General features: G+C 42.2%; 1 protein-coding gene across 1 annotated transcript in view; it reads right to left on the bottom strand.

Annotated features, from left to right (window-relative positions):
- FBXL5 (F-box and leucine rich repeat protein 5) overlaps positions 1 to 18,918 on the bottom strand; it is a 63,763-nt gene that overhangs the window by 23,938 nt on the left and 20,907 nt on the right. Inside the window, exons 3-8 of the mRNA XM_074951659.1 lie at positions 17,942 to 18,037; positions 16,233 to 16,398; positions 12,630 to 12,812; positions 11,196 to 11,321; positions 5,327 to 5,475; positions 5,054 to 5,136 (exon numbers count right to left, since the gene is read on the bottom strand). Coding sequence (XP_074807760.1) covers positions 5,054 to 5,136; positions 5,327 to 5,475; positions 11,196 to 11,321; positions 12,630 to 12,812; positions 16,233 to 16,398; positions 17,942 to 18,037 — 803 coding nt within the window. The remainder of the gene's footprint in view (positions 1 to 5,053; positions 5,137 to 5,326; positions 5,476 to 11,195; positions 11,322 to 12,629; positions 12,813 to 16,232; positions 16,399 to 17,941; positions 18,038 to 18,918) is intronic.

Raw genomic sequence — 18,918 nt, 5'->3', positions numbered from 1 at the left:
AGCAGGTCCAACCCCCATACTAGGAAGGCATCCCCTCTGGAGCTGAGGCCCAGAGCCACTCTGTAAAGCCCTTTTCATTCCACTGAATTGCAAAAAGCTCCCAGGATGGGACACCTCATAGATGAAAGATGTACTGCGCTACTGATGGGTGGAGCTCCCACTTGTGATCCCTGTGGAAACACCTGCTGAGGCTGTCCACAAGGGAGTTCACTGCACCTGCAATAAGTACTGCTGAGAGGGTAATCTGATGAGGTATACATCAGTTCCAGAGCTGGACACCCTCTTTGCAGACTGGGATGGATCTTGAGCCTCCCTGTTTGTTTATATAATAGACAATGGCCATGTCTGAGTTTACCTGGATATGAGCAAACCAAATAAGGGGTAGGAACATCTTGCATGTTTCGTGTACCGCCTGAAGCTCAAGAAGATTGAGATGTAGCCTGGATTCCTACAGGGACCAGGAATGCCAAGCTGTCTGGTTGAATAAGTGTGCTTCCCATCCCAGAAGGCAGACATCCATGATGAGTGTTTTTGTAGGTGATTTAGAAATAAAGAGGACCCCAACACACACTTTGTTCTTGGTCCCCCACCAAATAAGTAATGGCAACACGTTCTGGAGGAGCAAGACCTTCTTGTCCAAAGAGTCCCTGCTTGGTACATAGACCAACCTCAGCCAAACCCGTAGGCCTAAACAGGAACAGACCACCCTCTGAGGGCTGAGATGAAGTTGGGTGACCAGGTCCCTCACTGTGAGGAATCAGTCTTGAGGTAAGTAGGCCCTTGCCATGATCGAGTTCAGTTTCACTCCACTAAGTTGTGTAATTTGTGAGGGCAGGGGAGAGGTAAGGTGGTTTTTCTGAATTTACCTGAAGCCCAAAAGCATAAGATAGTTCAAGTGAGGTGACTTTTGCTTGCACTTCCTGATACAATCATCCAGGTGGGGAAATATTGGGCCGCCTTGTTTGTGGAGGTACACACCACCACTCTAAGTACCTTCACAAAAACTCTCAGGACCATCAATAGGCAAAAGGGGAACACACTGTACTGAAAGTGCTCTGGACCTACAGTGAAATGAAGAAATCTCCTGCAAGCTAGGCGACTGTCCAAATGAAAATATGCATCTTTCAGATAGAGAGCAACAATCTAGTCACTTTTGTTTGTGGAGGAGATTACTGAGGCCAGGGAATGTCACTGAATGAAGTAGACACTCACCTGTTTGGTCCAGGATGGGTCTCCAGCCCCCGTTCTTTTGGGAGGCGAGGAAGTATCTTGAGTAAAAGCCCTTCACCTTGTGAGGAGAGGGCACAGGCTGTCTTGTCCCCAACTGGATTAGGGAGTCCTCCTCCTGTTTGAGAATCCTCTCATGAGAGGAGTCCCTGAAAAGGGATGAGGAGGGGGGGCCAGGAGCAGGGGGTCAGACAAGAACTCTAGGATGCAGCCAGTTGAGGTGATGTTGAAAATCCATTTGTCCTATGTGATAAGCTGCCACAACAGGCCAGGCATCCACCAAAAGGAGTGGAGATAACAGGTGGTATGGAGACTAGTTGATGGCTCTCGAGTATCCCATCAAAATGCCTCTTGGTAGGCAGTTGGGAACTGAAGAGGGGAGGGCGGTGGTGTGGAGTGCCTGCCCACGATGCACCCTCTGTCATTTTCTAAGAGGCTCCTAGATCCCTTGATGGAAAAATGACTGAGGTGGTGTGTGCTAACCAGGAGCAGCAGCCTGGAATATTTCCTCAGGGGTGCCAGGGTATATATCCCCAAACAGCAGAGGGTAGAGCAGGGGCGGGCAACCTTTTTGGCCTGAGGGCCACATCGGGTTTCCAAAATTGTATGGAGGGCTAGTTAGGGGAGGCTGTGTGAATGGTTGCGTGGCCCAGCTCCCGCCTCCTATCCAACGCCGCCCCCGCCCCCCTTCTCGCCCCCAGGACTCCTACCCCATCCACCAGTCCCTGCTCCCTGTCCCCTCCTGGACCCCCCACCCCGACTGACCCCCGCCGCCCCACCCAACCGCCCCCCTTCATGACTGCCCCCACCCCCATGCCCCATCCAAGCTCCCTGTTCCCCGCCCTCTGACCGCCCGGCCCCTATCAACACCCCCAACTCCCCTGCCCTCTATCCAACCCCCCTGCCCCCTGACCGCGCTGCCTGGAGCACTGGTGGCTGGCGGCACTACAGCCGCGCCGCCCAGAGCACCAGGTCAGGCTGTGGCTCTGAAACTGTGCTGCCGAGCTACCCAGAGCGTTGGGCGGCACGCTGAGGCTGCGGGGGAGGGGGGAAAGCAGGGGAGGGGCTGGGAGCTAGCCTCCCGGGCCAGGAGCCTAGGGGCCGGGCAGGAGGATCCCGCGGGCTGGATGTGGCCCGCAGGCTGTAGTTTGCCCACCTCTGGGGTAGAGCAGAAGTCTTTGTGAGCGTGCAGTGACTCCTATCTTTTCACTCAAAAAACTGTTACCACAAAGGAGAAATCCTGTACCATCACTGAACATTCTAGGGAAGCCCCAAGGACTGCAACCTGAAGCCCATCTCATAACTACTGAGGCAGGCATGCAACATGATGCTGCGTCCACTGCATTCAGAAGTGCTTGGAAGGTCAACCTTGTAACCAGATTTTCCTCATCCAGGATGGCCCGGAATTGGGACCTAAATTCCTTCAGCAACTAAGAGAATTCTAACAGCTTATTGCAATTCATGAAGTTGTACTTGGACATCAATGCCTAGTAATTTGCTACGTCAAATAGTAGGCTAGCCAATTAAAAGTTCTTTCTGCTAAAGAGATCTCTTGGTGTCTTTGTCAGGAGGGGTGGAACCAGGCTGACACTCCATGACAGCTGGTACCACTAAGGAGTTGGGATTAAAAGGTGGGAAAACAAATATTCTGCTCCCTTGGGAACGAACAAAATATTTCTTTTAAGCCCTCCTCAGGGGCAGGGCACAAGTAGCAGGAATGTGCCAAATTGTTTTACAAAGCTTCAATATGACCCTGTTCATGGGGCACACCACTTTAGAGGAAGCCATAGCTTGGAGAAAATACAGGAATTTTTGGGTAAGATCCTGAATCAACTGTAGTGGGACTTGAAGAGATTAAGCTATCCTCCTCAGGAGGCCACGGCACTGCCTGTAATCATCTGGTGGTGAGGGAGAAGCTACTGTCACTGCCTCATCTGGGAGGATGAAGAAAGCACTGCCAGGGGATCCAGTAGTTCCCACTGTTCCTCCTTAACAAGTGCTTCTGTGGGGACTTCGGCTATTATTGGCAGTGATATCCAGGATCCTCATACGCTGGCACATGAAGATATTAATCCCAAGGGCCCCAACAAAGTCAGTGGATGGTATCATAAGAGCGTGAAGGTGGGCCCCATGTGGGGTACTGTTGGTCCCTTAGCAACACTGTGGTTCATGAACACATTTGGAAGACTTTAGAAGCCCTGTTAGGGATAGCTCTTAACTATGTTGTCAGGAGAACCATGAGTACTGGGTCATTTTCATCCGACAAGTAGGAATGGTCAGGCTCTTGTGGACAAACCAATGGGTGTGTATCCTGACCCTGACCAACCACAGATATGAGCTGATGAATCGTACATTGACAGTGCTGGAGCCTCCGCCTTATGGCTTGAGCTTGGGATTGGCAAATGTTGAGTTGGTAGTGTTGGAACATCTCTCAGCAGAATCGGTCCAAGAGGATCAGAAATTCTGGATACACATAAAATGCCAGATCTTCAAGCAGAGCATACAGAGATCTCACCAGAGGAGAGCTGGCAGGCATCCTGGTTGGATCTGTCAATGCTCTCTTTGAAGCAGCAGACTTCTGCTGGATTGGTGTTAACAGTGCAGAGGGCAAACAGTCCCTTCTGCCTCTGTGTGGTGTTGGATTGGTCCTGCCCATTCAGCAGACAATTTCAGGACGCTGGTACCTCTCATAACTGTCGATAATGGCCCCTGCTCCCTGCAAGGTCTGGATTTACCCTTCCTGGGGCATCCGGTGGCGCCAGAGGAAGGGGAGAAATAAACCTCTTTTTGGAGGATTTCTGAGGTGATTTATCCCTCTTTTTGTGAGGGTGTTTACCCTGGGCTTCTTCATACCTCCATTTAGTGGTGTGCTTAGATTTCTTGAAAGACTCAACTGAATGGCTGCGGTTCTGGAGGGATGCCACCTGGAGGCTCAGATCTGATAGATGTGGAGCAGGAGAGCCCCAGGTCCAAACAGGGCCTCAAAGAGAACTCCATAAGACACCTACAAGTCTGAATTCCTGAAACTGCCAAGTACACTGAGGAAAGGCATGGCAGATGTCATACCTGAGGGAGTCTGTGCTTCCCCAAGGCAGTACAGACAGCTCTCATGCAAGTCACTCAGAGGGAACCTCTGTGGGCAGGCCAGCCAGGCTTTGAAATCTGGAACTTTGGGCATAATAGGTGCCCTAAAATGATAGGGGAAATGAATGGAGAGGAACCCACTACCCTCAAATTAACGAATATAAAACACCTAAAAACAATTTATTTAAGGAACCGATCATCAAGCAGGGAAGTTGGAAAGGCTAGACAGAGAATGGTTCCATTCCAGACTGGAAGTGGTAGAATGGAATCGGAGAGGCTGTTGGCCTGCACAGACCCCAAAGCTCTTGGTGGGGATCATGCAAGCAGCGAGGGCGCATTCGCAAACAGCTGCTATTTTTGAAGAACTTCCAGTCACTGGCACACGGAGCGCATCCGCACCCAAAGCAAATGCCCAACAGAGTCTTGCGCTCAAGTAGTATGGATTACATTCATTAAGTGTTAACATTACACCCATAAGATTATTATGCAAGGGTTGCAACTCACTGGGGTTATGTGCAATGCTGAAACAGTTGAAACCTTTTCAAAATGTTCCATTCCATAGTTATAAGCTTTGCCTGCCATATTAAGTAGAATATTAATGTTGCTTTAGTTTGATTGTTGGTTATGGTTGAATGCACATTCTATGTATAATTACTATACTAGTCACAGTATGCTCTAGGTTTGGTTTTGTTCTTTACTGGAAAAGCTACAGATACAAAGTTTTTAAAAGCAAATAACTAACCTTTCAAATGCAGAGTCTGAAATATCAGTTTGAGTGAGATCCAGATGTTCCAAGTTAGGACAAAGTTCCAAGAACTGTCTAACCTAGGAAAGGAATGAAAAAAAGAAAATGCAAAAACCAGACAATTAAAGAGTCTCACAGCCAAGATGCAAACGAATGCTCATTTGAATTGCAATTCAACTTCACTGACAATACAGACTCAAGCACACCAATTATATATTATTACTAATTATAGCCTACACACTCAAACGTATTAGTGCTGACAATACATACCATTTTGTTAGAAACTGCAGAACTGTAGGCCAGTACCAGTGTTTTCACTGAAGTGCCTACATGTGGGAGAACATTATGAATTAAGCCATGGAGTAAATGCTTTTCCATCTGCGCTATGTTAATTGCAAGTGATTCTTCTGCAGCCTCTTCTGTAAAATAAATCAAACAGAAAGTAAGATTTTACCATGTATTTAGAGAGATTTTTAAAGTTCATCTCCTCATATCACATTAAATACAAGATTTACAAAAAAAGTTATCCACCTTATGCAGTAACGATGGTTCTTCAAGATGTCTCCCACTATGGGTGCTCCACTGTAGGTGTGTCTGCATCCCTATGGTACTGATTGGAGAACTTCAGAGCAGTGTCTGTTAGGCCAGCATATGCACGGTCTCTCCTTGTGCTGTGTCACAAGGCTAGTCAGCACGTGGGGCTAACCATCCCCAGTTCCTTCTCTACCACAGAGTCATAAACGAGAATTCCAAAGTAGAGGGGAAGAGGGTGGGTTGTAGACAACTATAGGGACACACATCTTGAAGAACCATCGTTACTGCACAACGTGAGTAACAACTTCTTCGAGTAGTGTCCCTATGGATGCTCCACAGTACTTGACTCCCAAGTAGTATCTCTTCTGGAGGACTGGGACTTCAGAGTCAGGTCAATTACAGATGACAGTACTGTGGAGCAGAGTATGGCATCAGAGACAGTCTCTCCAGCAATGGCATAGTGTTCTGCAAAAGCGTGGACTGATGCCCATGTCAATGCTCTGCAGATCTCTGAGATAGGGACATCCTTGAAGAAGGTGACAGATGAGGAGATTGATCTTATGGAATGTGTACAGATCAAGTCTAGGAGGTGGGGATCACGTTATGAATTTGGTAGCACTGTCCGACGCAATTCAAGACCCACATAGAGTCTCTTTGGGCAGATATTCCTGAGCCCTTGTATCTTCCTGTCACAGAGAGGAAAGTCTAGGGGACTTCCCGAAGGCATTTGTCTTATCAAGGTAAAAGGCCAGGGCTCTCTTAGCATCTGGGATATGTACTATAGCCTCCCTATTGTCTTGGTGAGGCTTGGAGTAGAAAATTCAATGGTGAATTGATTCATGTGAAATGGGGAGATTACCTGAGGAATGAATTTTGGATGCGGCCTGACTGTAACCTTGTTTGGAAAGGATACTGTGTAAGGAGGATGTGCCATCAGACCTGCTATCTCTACTATCCTTTTGGCCAAGGTAATTGCTATCGGGTAGGCTGTTTTCACTGATAGGTAGGTTAGCGAACACGTGGCCGTGGATTCAAAGGGGGGCCTAGTCAGCCCTTTCAGTACCAGGTTTAGTTCCCACATGGAGGTAGGGAGTTGAGGTTGAGGGAAGAGGTTTATTATACCCTTAAATGAATCTTTTAGTGGTTGGGTATGACAGCACAGAATATCCCTCTACGGGATGGTGAAAGGCTGTAATAGCTGTTAGATGGACCCTAAGAGAGTTTAGGGATAATTCTGACTTTTTCAGGGTCAGAGCATATTCGAGAACATGTGGAAGAGTTGCTGATATTGGAGAGATCTGTTGGGATGTGCACCAAATCTGAAACCTAGACCATTTCTGCAGGTAAGTACATCGGGTGGAGGACTTTATACTGTGTAACTGAACCTCTTGTACTACCTTTGCACATGAAATTTCTAGGTGCTGGAACCAAGCAGAAGCCATGCTTTGAGACAGAGAATCCCCCTGTTGGCATGTTGGGTACACCCTTCGGCTTGCGAGAGGTGGTGTGGAAAGGTCAGGAGAGAGCGGGCATGTCATGAGCTGTGTCAGATAAGGGCACCAGATCTGTCTCGGCCAAGTAGGAGACATCAGGATGATGTGAGCTCCATCTCTTTTTATTTTTAGCAGGACCTTCAGCAGAAGAGGAAATGGAGGAAAGGCGTAAAAAAAGGTTCTTGTCCCAGTGGAGAAGAAGAGCACCACCCAGAGAGTGCAGTTCCATCCCTGCCCTGGAGCAGTAGCATGGGCACTTCTTGTTCTGGTAAGTGGTGCACAGGTCTATGGATAGTGTTCCCCATTGTATAACAAGTTGTGGAGTACTGACGAGTGCATCTCCCGCTTGTAATCGTGCAGAAATATGTCCACTATCAAATTCTGCATACCCAGGAAGTCAGTCGCGGGCAAAGTGACTTTGTGAGATATGCACCAGTTCCATAGTCTCATTGCCTCCATGCACAGAGAGGGTGAGCTGCGCCTCAGCCCTCCCAGCTGCTATGATCTTTGTATGTGATCCTGCGATCAGCAGGAGGAAATGGGCACAGACTTGCTGACAGCTCTCAGTTTGAGGAGACTGATGTGTAGAGACATCTCTGAAGATGACCATTTGCCTTGCATCATGAGGCCATTTAAATGTGCTACCTTCCCTATGAGTGATGAGTCGTGGTAAGGACCAACAATGGTGACATGTGTGAGAAGGGGACCCCTGACACATTTGTCAGGTCCTTCCACCAGTTTAAGGAATTTTTAATTCTGGTGGGGTTAGACCAAACTGAACCATAGTTGAAGGCATGGCATGTGGAATCTGGCATGTGGTATCACGGTCGTGCCTGCTGCCATGTGTTCCAAGTTGGAGGCAGAGTCCGGCCAGAATTTGGACTGTATTGAACGGTGTCTATGAGCAAAGCCAGGGATAGGAACCAGTGGTGAGGCAGAAGGGCTTTGGCCTGTATGGCATCTAGGATGTCCCCAATGAATTCCAGGCATTGCACTGGGGTAAGGGCTGACTTCTGGGTGTTGACCTGTAAACCCAGTTCTGTGAACAAGTGTATTGTAGTGTTGACAGCTTTGTGGGCCTCCTGGAGAGATCAGGCTCTCAGGAGACAATCATCTAGGTATGGGTAAATCATTATCCCTTGAGAGCATCAGTGAGTGGCTACCACTGAGAGAACTTTGGAAAATACTCTCAGGGCTAATGACAGCACGAAGGGGAGGACTCTGTATTGATAATGGTCATGTCCCAGAGTGAACCTGAGAAATCGTCTGTGAGCTGATAGGATCAAGATGTGAAAATAGGTGTCTTGGACATTGAGGGCATAAAAACACTCTCCCTGTTCCAAACTTGGAATGATAGTCAATAAGGTGACCACCTTGAACTTCTGAGCCTTGACAAACTTGTTGAGCGCTCTGAGGTCCAGTAGGGGTCTCTAACTTCCCTTTCTTTTGGGAATTAGGACGTAATGAGAGTGGAACTCCTTGCCTCACAGACGCTGAGGTACCAGTTCTATGGCTCCTAACTGGAGGAGATAAATCATCTCCTGTCATCGTAAACTCTCATGAGAAGGGTCCCTGATGAGGGACAGAAAGGGGGTTGTGGCGGGGCTATGGAGGTGAAGTCAATGGAGTTCCCAGATTGGACAATCTCTAAAACTCATCAGTCCGACATTTTATGTTCCCAGGCAGTACAGAATATTGCCAATCGGTGGCCGAAGGGTATATAATCACAGTCAGTTGTGGGGAGTAGTCTCATGGTGCCTCGACCTGCCTGTCAAATGTGGTGTTTAGATGCAGGGAGTTGGGACGAGACCAGACAGTTTGCACTTCAGGAATTTCCCTTTCTTCCTCTGCGTTTCGTAATGATGTTGAGGCTGATATTGAGCCACATATGGTCTGTGTTGAGATTGGAGACTAAAACGCCTCTTTTGCCCCAGTGTATAGATTCCCAGTAACCAGAGGGTAGCCCTGGAATACTTCAAGATATGAAGGGAGGCGTCGGTCTTTTCGGCGAAGAGCTTCATCCCCTCAAAAGGAAGATCTTCCACCATGGACTGTGCCTCTTTTGGGAATACCGACAAGTGGAGTCATGGATGCCCATCACATCACCACTGTGGAGATGGACCTAGCTGCTGTGTGTCTGGCACTACAGGCCAATTGTAGCTTTGGTTTTGCTACTAATTGATCCTCTTGTATGATGCCTTTAAAGGATTCCCGATGTGCCAATACAGTCACTGAGTTTGTTATAATTTATATAGTTATATTTGGTCGTGAGCGCCTGGTAGTTGGCGACATAGAACTGCAAGGTGGCAGAGGAATATGCCATCTGCCAAAGGGATCAAGGTGTTACTAGTCCCTGTCATATGGTGTAGCCCTGCACTGGTGCTGAGGATACTGAGCAAGAGAGAGATCATTTGTGGCTATCCATACACTCACTTACGAGTTACGACTTCCCCACCTTCTTCTTGAAGAACTTAAGAGAGGACTCCCCAGCTTGTTTCTTTGACCCCTTTCCCTTAGAAGACGAAAGTTATGGGGAAGACCCATGTCCACCAGGAGATTGAGGTCACAGAGCTGCCTCCAGGAAGATAATTTTCTGGTGGAGCTCTGTCCTTGCGGGATCTCAGTCAGGGCTGCACAGGGACGCATACACATCTACAATGGAGCACCCATAGGGACACTACTGAAAGAACCACTAAGGTTTAAACTAAGATTTAAAACATCTACATATCTTGTGCCTAAAAGAATATGGATGTAAATGAAAAGTTTAAACACAACACATGTTTAATGATGCACTTTAAAATTTGCTCGGCTCTGAGAAGTAGATTCCAGAGGTGTGGTTTTCTACTTGTCTATCTTGCTAGCTGTCCTATAGAGATAAACCCCAGAAACGAACAGAACAACCAACCCAATAGAAAGCTATTACAACATTGCTCAGGAAGAAGGTTTCTTTCAGATTCTGCACCATTTAGGGTTTTACAGGTTGCTACCAAAAATTCAAAACGTACAAAGACACGAACGGGTGAAATTCAGAATACAGAGTGTTATTTGGTCATAAAGATCACCTCATTCCAAAGAGCAGCACAGCATTCTGTACTAGCTGAAGCTGCCAATTACTTTTTCCATTGGTAACTGCGTAGAAGACGTTACAGGAATCAGTTACAGGTTACAACAGCAAGGATCCTGGATGTGGTTTACAAAGAGATAAATTTGCAGACTCTGGGCCAATAGTAGAGAAAGGAAAACTATTGTGTGTTACTGAAGTCAACTGGGCATCCAAGAGCACCTTTATATCTAACAGGATTCTAAGACTAAAAACTTGAAAATAGCAACATATTTTTAAAGTCAGTTTTATCTTGGAACTCACATACCAATTGGACACACTCTACTGAATGTGTCTTCAAGATGGGGAATTTCTGACCAACAGACCACATTAAAAAAAAAAACATGGTCTTGCCCTTCCCCAATGTTCAGCTCATGCTGAACTGAGTACAGAGCTGGAAATGGGACAGCCAAAACAGAGATAGGAGCATAATTCATCCAAGCCTTAGTAACACAAATAAGGTAAGATGTTGTCGCTATCATTAAATTGTGGGCAAAGGAAGTCTGTGTGTGTTGTGTTTTGCATACTTCACAGAGATTGAACATTATGGGACATTGGTTAGGATGACTAGTTGCCACTACTTTGCTCTAGTAAAAAAAAAGTGTGGTTGCCTAACAAAAAAAAGTACCATATTTGGAAACATTTTATATCCATGTAATATGTAGATGACATCGACTAACTGCTCAAGAGCCAGTGCGCCTGTGTTCCTTTAATTGTAAGTATATTAGTTTAATCTTAATTTTACAGTTGTTAGTTGAAACTGTCCAAATTCAAAATATTTTCTGCTAGCCCAAGGTAAAAGTACATATTCCAGATTAAATGTTTCTTCATAATTGTAATATATGTACTAAAATCAATTAAGAGAAAAACTGTTTTTAAAAAGTAGCTACATTTGCCTCTGTATAAAATTATAGCTATACGATTACATCTACAGGGGGGTTTTGTATCTTCTTCATGAAAAGCTGAAAAGGAATTTTGCATAGCAATTTATTCTAGATTAGATTTTGCCTACCAGATTCATCTATGTCAGCATCTTCATCCCATTCCTGAAAAGCACGACTTTCATCTTTTCTATTTTTCACCCACTCCTCATCAGGTTCAGTATCAAGGTCAGCTGCAGGACCACTGTACCAGTCACCTACTCAGCCAAAAAAAGGAAATAAATGAAAAAGTACTGCAGGAAACATTTATCTTTATAACTGAAAACTCCAGAAATTACTTGTTATATATTGGGATCCAATCCAATGATATAAGTAAAAGATTTTCTATTTTCTTCAACTGAAGTTGGATTGGGCTGTTACATATACATTTCTTGATGTTTATAATACATTTAAAGTGAATGTTCAAAAGCTTTTAGAATTCCCTGAGACAATTTCAATATCTCCATCAGGTTAACTATCGTTATATTTCTTAATGAGGACTCTCTTTTTCATATTTCCCCACTAGGGTCCAGTATGAAAATGCAAAGTAGGACTGAAATAATGGTGCATCTCATTGAAAAATTTTGATTTCCCGTTTCTAAAATTCTGTAACAAAATAAGTATATTTATATATACACAGTTCATTTAACAATTGGTGTAACCAACTATCGATTTACTAAGCAAAAAAACCTGCATGAAATAAACAAATTTCCTTTCTAATATGAAATTCTCACGATTTACTGGTCATGTCACCTAGTCAGGAGTTGATCAGTTTGGAAAAAAAATACTTCCAACAGCTATAGATCATGAGTTTACAATTACACACTGCACACGTGACTCAGTTGTGTAGAAAACAAGCTTTTTCCAATGGACAACCAGTTGGATATGAAGTTTCTCTTACTAATTGTGGGGAAACAGTGAAATGCCAACTAGCCGAATGTAGCTAACTGCAAAAGAACAGGGGTTTTGTTGCTGCTGTGGCTTGTACCCTTTACTGGAGTCTTACAATACGTAAAGAGCCTCTAAAAGCTTTGTCTGTATACGAAAAGCCTGCAACATAACAAAAATATGAAATATTTCACTTTTACTAACCAATTTCTCTGAATCCGCTGCAATAAGACTACTAATGCAGCCACAATATCACCATTTAGAACACAAGGATAGAGAACACTATATACTAACCTTACTTCCAATTACTAAGCTGTAGTACCAATTAACGTAATTGTTAGATCACATACGCGTTCGCATATTACCGTTTCACTTAACTTGGGTCCATTCTTGTATATACTGTCTTTTCATGACTACCAAAAAATAAAACATTAAACTAAGCTTGTAGTTGTTCCCTCTATCAAAATCAACTTCTATCACATCAAATTAAGCTGTGTAATGCCACCATGACCAAATGGAGCACCTACACTCAGTTAATCTAGATTAGTCACGCAAAATACTAATTTGTTATATTTTGCAATCTCCAAAGTCAGATCCTTGAAATGTTTTTAAAACAGATGAAAAATTCAACCACCTACCTCTGGCCCACTGAACAGGGTAGAGGTGTTTCCAAAGAGATCCCGTTTTAACCAGTTGAGACCACTTAGTGCTTACTTGACTACATCGACACAACTCCTGAGGGTTAAGGTAACTGAAAATGGTCAGCATTACTTCAGGAGGAAGATGAGTAACATTTGTGGTATGCCCTGTCACTTCAGTTTCTGAAATATAAAACATGTGTGTTAATAAAGGGGTATGCGTGTGTACTTCTGCAGTTACATGATAATGGTTGGACTCATTTTCCCCAAGGTGATGCAATGATAAAATGCATTAAAGTGAACATAAGAAAACATTTGATTTGTTTGGTAATAAGACCTAAAAGAATATTTCACATAAAAATATTCAGGGAGGGGGGTGTGTGTGTTAAACGTTCTATATTATAAATGCCACTGAAGATCACAATAACTTAGTTCAACCCCTACCATTTCCTTTACCGAGTATACAGTCTAATTTCCTTTCCGAAGTCTGGCCAAGAAAGGAATCTGGATGCTACTCAAGCCAGGTGGAATGGAAGCAATACTTTGTGGTAGTGAAAACTTACCGAAATGGGCAGAAGCAGCATTTGCACTTGTTAACAACATGTATGCTTACCTTTGCCAAAACATAAACCATGGCTGCTCCTGGATTCTCAGGATACTGTACTAAGCCACAGGAACTTTTCTCATCTGCAGCTAGCAAGGAAGCTGCAACTAGTCCTGTCCAATGAGGATCGTGTTTTTATTACCTCCAAGCACTCAGCTTTCTTGACTCGGGAAAGCCAACATAAGCACATCCTCTTTGCTTTAAGCATCAAATCTTTGCACCCAGAAGAGAATGGGGAGCCAAGTGCAATTAACTAGTATAGGTAATACCTTTTTAAACTTCTGAATGGTCAAGACTAACAAACAAAACCAAGTAAGTGTCTTACACAGTGCTCTGAAGCACATGTATCATATTTCGTTTTTAGTTTCTGTTCATGCCTAGCAAACAAGCAGTAGCTTTAACAAGCCTCACTGTGGGTGAATTTACGTAAAGTGTGTTTAAAATAATTTGTACATAACCATTAGCTGCTACAAAATATATAGTAGTGGTGTGAAAAATTCAATCAGTAAGGAATCAGATTTTTAAAATGAACATTCATAACAAAAAAAGACCATGAGAAGTGGTACAAATGATTTGGAGGCTAAATATTTGTCTTTTTTTCTTCTATTCATTAACTCTAGTCAGAAAGGGAAAGCGATACTCACCTTAAATAGATCTTTCAGACACCAGACCCATAGAGGCAATGCTATTTCCCATTACATCAAAAGAATAAGATTTTCTCCAACGGTAAGTGTGTTATAATGGATTCCCATTTTTACATGTGTGCTTCCAGAATGTGAGAAGACTGATTCTCATAGACCAGATTTCAAAAACAGTTCAACTACCTTACCATTCTGAGTATCAGAGACACTAGTTTGTTATGAAAGAAAAAGTCAAAGTGATTTTTCCAGTAGTCGGTGACTTGCTTCCAGAGACCGGAAGCAGGCTACAACTTCTGAACCTTATGGATTCTTACACATCAGGATCGAGCCCAGTCTCAGGTTGTATCCCAGATTTCTAATTAAGTAAGCACAGAAATAGTACCCTCAATTCATGATGTTGGCTTGCAAACATTTAGCAACTGTTTGAATATACTATATTTCATTTAATACTGAATAGGAATGCATGTGTTTTCTCATCTGGACAACTGGTCAACCAAAGACATTACTAGGGAAGTGATCCACGAAACTGATCAATTCACCATAGGAACTGCTGGTGTCAAAGTTAGGCCTTTCTAACTTGGCATTCATATTCTGCAAGCTACCCAAATTTCCAACTTGTTCCCATAAAACAATTTGTGTATCTAGAAGACATACTAGATGTGGCTAAGATCAGAGTCTCCCATAATGACTGCACAATAAGGGAGATCACCTTGCAGGGTTCCACATTTAGTATCTTGGTCCCTTTAGGAATACCAATTTATTTGTATGCCTGGAGCTGAGCTTCAAACCTGAAGTGCATACAAGACTTCAGACAAATGGTATCCCAGAAAACTGACAAAATGAAAATCAAGCCATGAGGTTTTATATGACTGTTCGGAGAGGGACAAAATCTCTTTTCCTGTGTCAAGAAGCCTCCGAAGTAAGTGCAGGACAAGACAAGGAATTTGTCGAACAAAATGTCCTGCTTGCCATTTCTCTGGCAGGAAAGGAAAATGCAATCATGCACAGGTTCACTTGATTGCCTAATTTAAGGTGTTTGTTATTCAGCAAATCTTCCTCAGATGAAATATTTATATTTTGCTTTCTCTCAAAAGAAAGTAGCAGTGCACAAGAAATAGACATCAGCGATGGATACTTTCTCCATTTTTTAAAATGGGTGGAATTTATATGTTTCCTTCAAAAAAATCACATACCTTCACATATGCTTCCCCCACAAATCCACTTTGATACCAAAGCAAACTAAACTCAAGACAGAAAAGTTGTAGAAGTCTTACTATCCCCAAATTTCCACTCAGAGATGGCAGGAGCTAATTCCAGCAGGCTATGTGTTTGCCATATTGGATTGGTCAGAGACCACGATATATTTTGCATTCTGACCCACTATCTTATTTTCTGTCAGCTTTGCCTATAAAAGTAGAAATTGATCAGTTTAGTGGTTCAAAGGAAGTCTCAGATCTTGTCACTGTTTGGATTACAGTCTTCAATTCAAGTTTGTTAGATTTTCATGAACAGATTCAAGTTGGAACAGTACCTTCGTTACCCTTAGTAGTCAGTTTCATGAGTATGTGCTGTATTTACTATCACATTGCAATATTCCTGATGTTGTGGAACAACAAAAGCCTCCTACCAAGCTGACTAGGCCACCTTCTCAGCTATGAGTATTTTTTACATTGAAAATTGTATTGATGCTCTAACATTCAAATTAAATGGGCAACAGGCCCTTATCAAGTGAACCATCCTATACTAAGTTTCATAAAGGAAAAGCAAGGTGGTGTTTCAGAATTGTCCGAATTTCATTCTAAAAGTGACGATGAAGTTTCACTTTGTTCGGTCATTCATCTTGCAGAAACGTTTTTCCGACCCTCTCCTTCCCTGCTTATCCTCCCATTTTGGCTCCTTGGACAAGGAAGGCCAAGGGGGAGTTCTATTACCTGGGATACTGTCAGCTGACTTAACTTCTGCTCTGTTGAAGATATACACTGAGAAACCTCCAGACCCCTGCCCTCAACCGGGCAGTGAAAGCAGGGTCTGGAAAAAGAAAATACAATCTGAAATTGAAGCGTGAAAATAAAAGTTAAACACCAGACTGTGCATGTTTGCTATAATTTGGACAAAGCATCGCCAGGGGAAGAACGAGATATGCTTGAGTACACACCCACATCGAAACTTCTAAAAATCTACAACAGCAATATTCTTCCCAAAATATCACTGCAATTTTGAAGACAGACACCGTTTTCTAACAACTAAGCATGTAAAAGCATTCAACAAATGTACAGTGACAACTCTTCACTGGAGTGATTTTAGTGGATTATACTTGCAAATTTAAAATTGCATTCAGTTTAATTAAAAATGGTTCACCTTGATCTGTTTTCTCATCCACAGAGCTCTTCAGCTGATTCCAAAGGCTAAGACCTCTAACAAGTTCCGCAGCTTCCTTCTGTGAGCAGTGTTGATCAATAACTTTCTTTTTAATGTCCTTCAATTCTTCATAAGTAAAATATTCCATCAACATGGGCTGAAAAACCTAAACCAATAAATGCCAGTTATCCGCAACTAAACAAAAACCACACTGCTGCCACAATGTATTCAAAATGATACATATAAAACTTTTCTTATTTAAGGTTTACAACAGGAATTACAAAAGGAGCAACATGATGCACGGTAATGAATGCCAGGTGAGGAATCTGAAATTCCCGAATTCTAATCCCAAATCTGCAAACAGCTGATTGCATGGCCTTGGTCAAGTAAAATTGTGGGCTTGTCTAAATTTAAAATGCTACAGTGGTGCCATTGTAGTACTTCAGTACAGACAACTACCTACTTCCACAGGAGGGGTTCTCCCATCAGTGTAGGTAATCCTTCTCCCCAAGAGGCAGCAGCTAGGTCGACGGAAGAATTCTTCTGTGGATCTTGTGCTGTCTACATGGGGACTTAGGCCAGTTTAACTACGTTGCTCAAGGGTGTGGATTTTTCACACTCCTGAGTGATATATCTGGGTTGGCCTATATTTCTAGTGTACACCTGTCTTGTTTCTTCAGTTTCCCCATATATTAAATGGAGCTAAGAGTACGTGTTTAACTCAGAAGATATTATTAAGATCCTCACGTAGAAGACACTAAAGTATTATTATTAATAATACATGAGAGGTCTACTCTCTTGAGCAGATTTGGGAGGTTTAGTCTCTCCAGAGGATGTTTCCCAATTTTTGGATACACATAAAACAGAATCATATTGGCAATACCAGTCTGTATATGTCAAATATATATGGCAGCTTGAGAGAAGCTGCTTAATTCATGGGCCACTGGTTTATTGCATCAAACATTTTTTGGTTTTGATTTTAAAGTTTGTAGATCTTTGGCCTGTTTTACTGGATCTTCTTTTAGAGAGGCTATTTTAAAATAATTGGACATTATGTTTAAAATTAAAGAAAAATACACATTGTATGAAATATTCTCATTACACTTAAGGTATTCCTTAAGAAAAAATAGTTATATTTTTTAACACACAAAGAATGCATTCCTAAGATACCAGTCATAGTATGAATACCTAGCAAAACTGTCAAATTAAAATGGTCCAAATACGTTACTTACTATTCCCATAATTTTATACAGAAAGTTTAAATTATAGAAACTGTTCAAATATCTTTAAAATTCCATGTTCCATTTACTAGTGAGGAAAAGAGGCAACCTATATATCAAATCAGCCATAAAATAAAAAGTAAGCGTGCCTTGAACTTCTATAGTAGATGCCATGTATTCTTCATTTCTAACCCAAAATTAGGGTGAAATCCTGTACAATTCACTCAGTGTAAATACTTCTTATCAAAAAGACTCGTCATGCCAAAACCACTTGACTTCCACTATACATGGAATTTTAAATTATTTAATAAATATTAGAGACAAAATGGGTGAAGTAATATCTTTTATTCAACCAACTTCAATTGGTAAAAGGGACAAGATTTCAAGCTTACACAGACCTCTTCTTCAGTTCTCAGGACCTGAAGACCAGCAGTTCAAAACATTCAGATAAGAAAACTGGTTTAGCTTTAAGAGATGAGTTCTACCCACCTCCTCCTCCTCTTTCATGTGAGGAAGGAAATCCCTGGTGAAGGCTTCCAACCTCTCTTTCAGCTGTTTAGCATAGTTTAGCTGTTCATATTCATTCTGAAAAGAAAAAAGTATGATTTAACCAACAAAGCTCTCCACAGGGTTTAAGAACTGAAACGTAGACCCATATCTCCCATAGATCTCAAGATACAACCACTTCTGGAAAGGCAGAGTTAATTTTTAGAACATACTAAAAATGGTTAAAAACTTTTAGTATAGAGATCATTTGCGTATTTCTTACTCTCGTAGATGTCTTCTGCACTAGAAAAATTGTAATTTATTTCTGCTGTTGCAATCTAAAATGCATTATGTCATTAATCAGAAATAGCAGAACCTTGCTAACCCAAGGTCTACAAATCCTGAAGAACAGATCACATAAAATTTTCAGAGACGCTATATGTTCATATTAACAATTTCATTATTTAAAAAACATAGTACACTGTGCAAAGTACCACAAATAAAACAAAACTACATTAGTCAACATAATAAAGTACATTCTGTGATGAAGCATCCTTGATTTTTTTAACCTTGTTTGTTCACTTCTTTGCTATTTCACATCAATAATTCATAAGAAGTCAATAATCCATCGCTAGTCAAATTAACAAATACTATATTATTGTAATTCTAATCTACTTTGTCATCACATGAATTATCTGACTTCTACTCTGAAGTAATTGCAAGGTTTACATGAAAGTATTAAGATTGTTATAGATTAAAGCCTACCAATCAGCCACACCAAAAAAGTTTAAAGTAATAAATTTAATCTAAAAATTTACATGTTCTATGGGAAATTCTGCACAAGTTATATACTAGCTTAGCTTTGTATTTTAAATTATATAAACTCTACATGAATTAACCAAATATCCCAGTTAAATCACAACTTGCAGTTTATAACTAACTAAATGTGCCATATAGAAACTTACTTTGAAACAGTCAGT

This window comes from Natator depressus, chromosome 4 (assembly GCF_965152275.1).
Source record: "Natator depressus isolate rNatDep1 chromosome 4, rNatDep2.hap1, whole genome shotgun sequence".
Taxonomy (NCBI): domain Eukaryota; kingdom Metazoa; phylum Chordata; order Testudines; family Cheloniidae; genus Natator; species Natator depressus.
This window is presented reverse-complemented; position numbering and strand designations above follow the sequence as displayed.